Below are 6,387 nucleotides of genomic sequence, written 5' to 3' on the forward strand. Positions count from 1 at the left end.
AAATGAACAGAATTTACCACTAGCAGGGGAGGAAAAAACAAACCGTTAAATACTTTTGAGAACCTGCAGACTCCCTTGTTCTTTAAGCAGAGTCTGTTAAATGCTCCTGTATTTACCAGCTTACAGTCATGTTATAAAGTAGGAGATGGGTGTGCATGCAAGTCCACTCTGTTCCCAGCTACGCATCTGATCTGGAATCAGACGGCTGGACACAAGCAGACACGCTCCTCTGTCTGATCTCCCAGCCACTTCGCGAAGGCCGGCCAGCCGGCCCCCCTCAGTGTCTCTCGCTCTTCTTGCTCTGGTTTTGGTTGGCAGTCGTTACAGCCGTCCACGGAAAAAAGGACTCCCACGTCTGGCCTGGGGGGAGAGGAGGTGGGGGGAGAGGGGCGGGCGGCTGCCGGCTGGCGGTGAGGCATTGGCCAAGCCCCTCGAAAGTCAGACTCGGGGCCACAGTAACCTGGCCGCCGCCCCCACGTCAGCCTGCGCGGAGCTGGCGTGGCGTCCCAGCGCCCATCTGGTGCTTATTACGCAGCCGGTATAAAAGCAGCACCGGGCTGGCCAGAGTCGCACTGTCTGGTCATGGAGGGAAGCGTCCTGGTGTTTCTGCTCTGCCTGCAAGCCGGGCTGATCGCGGGCTCGCCGGACTGCGCCGACAGGGGCGGGTCGCGGCGGGCAGATGGGACAGCGTGCCGTAGCCTGCGGGCCGCCGAGGAGGTAAGGGGACGTGCCGCCGACCTCTCGCATCCGTCAGGTGGGAGAAAGACCCCTTAGGGATCCCCCGAGCTTAAACACGGGGTCCGTCTACTGTTCTCGCTTGGAGAGACTCCATACATCCTTTAAAAACATATATATATATATATTTTTCCATTTAAAACATTTTAATGGCACTGCCTCACCGCTCTGCCAGGAACCACAACTGTCACACTTAATTACAGATGTTCAAGTGGTTTTAAACAATCCGGCTCTTTGACAGAATATGGAAAAGGGGTATAAACATGCGCAAGAACCATGGCCTTCGTGTGGAAAACGGTTCTCTTAATTGCGGACTTTTGGCATCGTGTCTTAGCTTGTAAAAGTGCGTTTTGTAATGCACTCTTTTAAAAAATCCAGCTGCTGAAAGACGAGTGCAGTTTTATTTACACTAGTTATAAAAGCTTACCGGGCACATGCTCCACCAAAGGCTTTGAGAGCTTGGTGGCTGTTATGCAGGGAGGGGGGGGCGTGTGAGTGGCTGCAGCCCCTGAACAGCCAGCCCCCCACCCAGCATGCATTTTTTAAGAGCCAGTCAGAGAGCAGCTCTCCTCAGGGCCTGACTGCATTCCCGCTGGCCTCTCTCCCCGCAGCGGCGGTGCGTAATTGCAGGGAGCTCTGCGGTGAGCACAGCAGGGCCTCGAGGTCCATTACGGACCAGAGGCTGTGTGTTTAGCTTTCAGTCTCCTTTTTCCTGGGAACTTCACTATGCTAACATTTACATTTTATTTATTTAGCAGACACTTTAATTCCAAGCCAATACAATTGAGAAAGCAGGGTCAGACAGTCCTTGGAGCCACTGAGGATCTAGGGCCCTGGTGAAGGGCCCGACACCAACATTACAATGAGGGGCAAAGCTCAGATTAATGCCAAGTTCAGATTCCTATTACCTGGATATTGGGGGCTGCTCTCCATCAGTATTCGGGGGAAGGTTCTTCTGTACCGTGACCCAATGTGAGCTTCCACTTCCAGTAAATCTGGCACATCAAGCGACGTTCACAGCCGCCATGGTAAATTATGTAACGTCTTTGGCTGGGTCAGGGAACCAGCTTGTCAACCAATCAAAGAGCAGCATCCTTACTTACTATTAAGTGCCTGCATATGCAACTCCTCAGATAGTAGCACCTACTCAACTTACCACTGATGTGCTTATGAAGTTTTATACGTTTAAATAACTTGCAGACTAACGAATGTTTTCCTTTCGTCTCTGTGGTCCTGCATATGGGCCCAGCCCTGTTTCCATTTTGCTCCACCTAGCCAATCACCAAACAGTCCACGGTGTCTCTGGAAGGGACTGAAAGTTTCACCTTTTTTGTATTTAATCCTCAGTCAGCCAAAATCCTGCCATCTCCACACCGGGCACCATCTGGACAACTCTGGGCTGCCAGTCACGCACAGCCAGCCTGGGTAAAACCTTCACCCTTTTCCACACCACAAAGTCAGTTTCAACATATTGTTGGATTTAAAGTGTGAAATATGGGGTCTAGCTTTTAAAATTAATATACCCATGAATCGCACGCATACGTGAACAAATATATAGTCATACAAAGAATGGAAGATATCCCAGGCAGCACAGGCCAGGAGGCAGGGGGACATTCAGTAAGGGCTGTAAGTCTAGTAGAACACACACACACACACACACACACACACACACACACACACACACACACACACACACACACACACACACACACACACACACACACACACACACACACACACACACACACACACAGCAGCTGTGCTGGTCAGCCCATTAGCTGGCATAGGCGGCCGTGGAGGTGCCGTCTCCTCAGGGGGTGCTATCACCCAGGGGTGCTGACTCAGCAAGTCAATTTCACGTCGTTTTGGACAGACGGGTGCTAGCGGTGAGCTTACCCAAGGTGCCACATGGAATTCACCCGGCACTGGACACCAATTGGACAAAAATGTATGTTTCAGGATTGTGAGTGGGAACCAGAGAACTGAAGGAGACGTGCTCAATACAGGCAGAGCGTACACACTGTACATACAGAACGCAGGAAGTGCGACTCGATCCCTCAACTTCAGGGATATGAGGCTGCAGTGCCACACCCACCAAGCCCCCGCACCCCCCCCAAAAAGGCACGGCCAGAGGCTCATCTTGTCGTTTTTTGGTCAGCTCTCTGTTCAGCCATCTGTAGACCAGGCTTCGGTCCTCTACCGATTAGCAGCTCTGCCTGAATCTCCTATTTCCACGGTCTGAGCACCACTGGTGCCTGCCTGGGCACAGCGAGTGTAGCATCTCCCTGTACAGAGGGGAGGGTGACACAACGGGTCGGTACCGATGCGGACAGCTGACTGACAGAAGCGCTGTACCGATAACAATAACGATATTGCTAACATAGGAGCGCCAACGGAAACTAAAAAGCACATCTGACTGCCGTGGTGGAATTTCATGGGGGCAGATTCCGGATATTTCCACAAACACACCGGCGAAGCCAAGAGACAGGCTCCCGAGTCCAGGAAAATAAACACCCGAGGCCGAGAATCAGCCAGCTGCTCGGCCAGCAGAGGACCGGCAGACACGGTGCAGATACGTGGTGACGTTCTCATCACAGCATTCGGTTATGACAGCGTGACTGGGAGACACAGAGAGCAGGTGTCAGAGGGGCCGTGCTGGGTATCCTGGCCCCCTAAATGCTTAGGGCCTGATAGCCTGCAGCTTTTGAGTGTCCTCCGAATTCCGAGATTCGCTATCTATCTCTGCAGCCCATTACTTTCAGAGATAAAAGTCATTCGTGCAGCTCTGACTTCAATGGGCTCCCGGTTGCTCATTTCTATACACCCTCATGTGCCTCTATCGGTCCTGTCTGGAAAAATCCCTTTGAACAGCCCCTATCTACCATCACAGGCCTCCAAACATCCTGAGATTAGGTCTCCCCTCGTTCGCATTGGCAGGCAGTCAGAGCTCTTACCCCTGAAACGTATCTAAGTCTGGTATCATTGCGGCTTTGGATGAACCCTTACAGGCCATTCAAGGTGAAGCAACCAGGGCCGATCGCAGTCTTCCTAAAACTAAAAACATTCTCTCTTTTTCTATAACACGTTCGTCTAAAAAGAAAAAAGAAAGAAGCCACTTCTTCATTTATGCAGCCACAGAAACCATTCAGCAGAAGTACTCAAGCTTTACAAAAGCCCTGACCTTGGACCTGATAGCTGTCAAACCAAGTCCCCGAGCTTTAAAGCTACCTGCCCACGGTACGTCGCAAACACATCTCCCAATTATGCAATAACCGGCGGTCTCTCTTCACCGGCGCGCTAATCTGCAGCTTCAGAGGGCGAGGAGACAGACTGACCACCACAGCAAGCAGAAGAAGACAGAGAGGCCCGGCTCCTTTTCCACATCCAACGTAAGTGCGCCTCCTCACCCGCATCTGCACCGAGCTCCCTGTCAGACAGCTGGACTTTTCATAAGCAGGGCAGGTCCAGGTTAAGCACCCCCTCTGGGACTCGAACAAGCAACCTTTAGGTTACCGGTTCACATCCCTAACCACCATGTAACCAACTGGCACACTCCATCACCAGTGAATGCAAACCGCCTCACTGATTTAAAGGGCTGCTCCAGGTCTCACTATGTGCTGCTTTTCAGCTCAGGGGTTTTGCTGCACAAAACAGCTTCCCATTCATTAAGTGCTACTACACAGACACAGCGATCAATGCCAGGGCTCTACTTATCACCCCCCCCCCTCCCCCAAGTCGATAAGGCGCCCTGGCCTGTCGGAATCATCACACAATTCAGCCAGTGTCTCATCCCGGCAGGTGACGTGGAACCCCGAGTGGCTGAAAGGCACAGCGGTAAGTGCAGTGGCCCCACAGGGACAGACACGACTGCTGTGAGGTCATGGGTCCGTTTCGACGTTTTAGCCTGAGCGGACGCCGAATGCATTTAGTCTCCTAGTGCCTGGCGGCCATAAGCACTGACGCAGTCCTTTGTTGCTGCTGATGCTGTTTAGATTTCTGGCACAAAAAATCACCTTGAAAAGGGAAGCAGTCACCAGAAAGTGCCCGGCCATAACGGGGTCGCATCGGAGACGAGCCACTCAGAGCCGCCGCACCTGGTGAGTGCCTCCCCGGCCCCCTACGCTGCCCAGACACAAGAAGCCAGGACACATATTCCCAAAACGTAGGATGGCTCATTATTATTCATGAAGGCAGTGCTGCGATAGCTTGTCACTGGCCAATCAGGTAACATTTATCCCTCTGAATATTAATGAGCATTCCCAAGCCATCCTACTCATCGGCCAATCAGACAGCACTCAAGGATCTCGTTCCCCTCTAGGCGGAGTGGGAGAGAAGGCAGCAGCCCGGGTTCAGGAAGAAGTCCAGGAAGAAACCTCGGGTCGGGTCCTTCTCGCTCCTCAGCCACACGCAGGACATGCCCCCAAAGGTATGCACATGCAACTGACACCCTACATCTGCCCACCAGGGACTGAAAACTACCAGGCAGAAAGGAATAGGATGATCTCATATGGAGGCAGTAAAGACAGTTTGGTCCGTAATAGGTTCCCGGAAGAATGTGAACCAAACCAACGTAACTTACCGAGGGGGACCCTCCCCATGCCGGCGAAATATTGCGAGGGGAAATGTCAGCATGATAAATGATGAGTAGCCAGTGATTGTGGTTGGAAAGGTTGAGCAACCCTGCGATAGAAATTCCTCAATGATTATACTTCACAAAAGAAGAGCATTCTTCTCTACGTATCACATTACACGGCGCAATATCGATTTAAGTTCCGTTTGCCATAGAGATTCTCTGAAACAGTCCTGGGGATCATACACAGACCATGTGCTTTTCTGAGGCTAGAAATAACATCTACGACCAATCAGTAATCAGCTGCCCCTTACCGGGGTTTTCAGAAGCATCACCGAAAATCATAATTGCAGATCTGAAGGCTACAGATAATAGCTAAAGGGGATTTTGATACATAGAGAACCTGCATTCTGTCCTGCAGGTCACCAGAGTCAGAAGGCATCTGAGCAATCAGAAAAAAAAGAATCCAGGGAAAGGATCTCCGATTGGCCATGAGGTGAGTTTCCATCATCGGAGGCTAATTGTTGACTGGTGGGAATATCACTTTATTTAGACACAGCCTTCAAAGATCCGGTGACGCCCATTTGTTGATCTTTGTCGATTTTCGTCCTTGGTCAGTGGTCTGTGGTCACACATTATTTCACAGGTACAATGCAGAGAATGCTTGTTGCGATTTATTCAGCCAAAAGAACGTGCTTTGCATGCTGAACCCAAAGCCGCATTGAAAATGATTAATCTGCCTGCTTTATAGGAAGTGAAACCCAAGAGGAACCACAAGAAAATCACCTGTTAACAGCCATGAGCAAACCGCAGCCAATTAAGAGGCACAGGCTGTTCTGTTGTGCGACACCGAATTCATTCCTGACACATTCGAAACCCACCAACTTGACATCTAACAAACTGTTTTCTTTACATACAATGCCTAAGACTTCACGGCTCAGCTTATCTCTTGCCTCAGTAACATTTCTTTAATGTATATTTTCTTTTGAATGTCAATCAAAACATTATATATATACACATTTTTTTAACCATTAATTGTTATAAAGCTGTTTACCAAAGCTCATTAAAGAACGTTCACGGTA

The 6,387-nt window shown here is 50.5% G+C and overlaps 1 protein-coding gene across 2 annotated transcripts; it reads left to right on the forward strand.

The window, feature by feature from the left end:
* The first annotated feature begins 457 nt into the window (after positions 1 to 457).
* Positions 458 to 6,387, forward strand: LOC125739915 (uncharacterized). 2 transcript variants are annotated; one of them, XM_049010472.1, is made up of 8 exons: positions 466 to 717; positions 2,083 to 2,160; positions 4,044 to 4,124; positions 4,534 to 4,569; positions 4,728 to 4,832; positions 5,054 to 5,161; positions 5,727 to 5,801; positions 6,057 to 6,387. In XM_049010472.1, exons 1-8 carry the CDS (start codon positions 583 to 585, stop codon positions 6,096 to 6,098), a joined length of 660 nt encoding a protein of 219 aa, XP_048866429.1. In that variant the 5' UTR covers positions 466 to 582; the 3' UTR covers positions 6,099 to 6,387. The 2 variants fall into 2 exon arrangements, with proteins under 2 accessions (XP_048866430.1, XP_048866429.1); XM_049010473.1 differs by lacking the exon at positions 2,083 to 2,160 and having other exon boundaries at positions 458 to 717.

This window comes from Brienomyrus brachyistius, chromosome 4 (genome assembly GCF_023856365.1).
Source record: "Brienomyrus brachyistius isolate T26 chromosome 4, BBRACH_0.4, whole genome shotgun sequence".
Classification (NCBI taxonomy): domain Eukaryota; kingdom Metazoa; phylum Chordata; class Actinopteri; order Osteoglossiformes; family Mormyridae; genus Brienomyrus; species Brienomyrus brachyistius.

What these genes read in the sequence shown, in the direction of transcription:
- LOC125739915 (XM_049010472.1), top strand. Translation starts at nt 583, where the DNA reads ATGGAGGGAAGCGTCCTGGTGTTTCTGCTCTGCCTGCAAGCCGGGCTG. An exon ending in AGTGGCTGAAAGGCACAGCG is followed by an intron (nt 4,570 to 4,727) that starts GTAAGTGCAGTG and finishes GATGCTGTTTAG; the next exon opens with ATTTCTGGCACAAAAAATCA. An exon ending in GATCTCCGATTGGCCATGAG is followed by an intron (nt 5,802 to 6,056) that starts GTGAGTTTCCAT and finishes CCTGCTTTATAG; the next exon opens with GAAGTGAAACCCAAGAGGAA.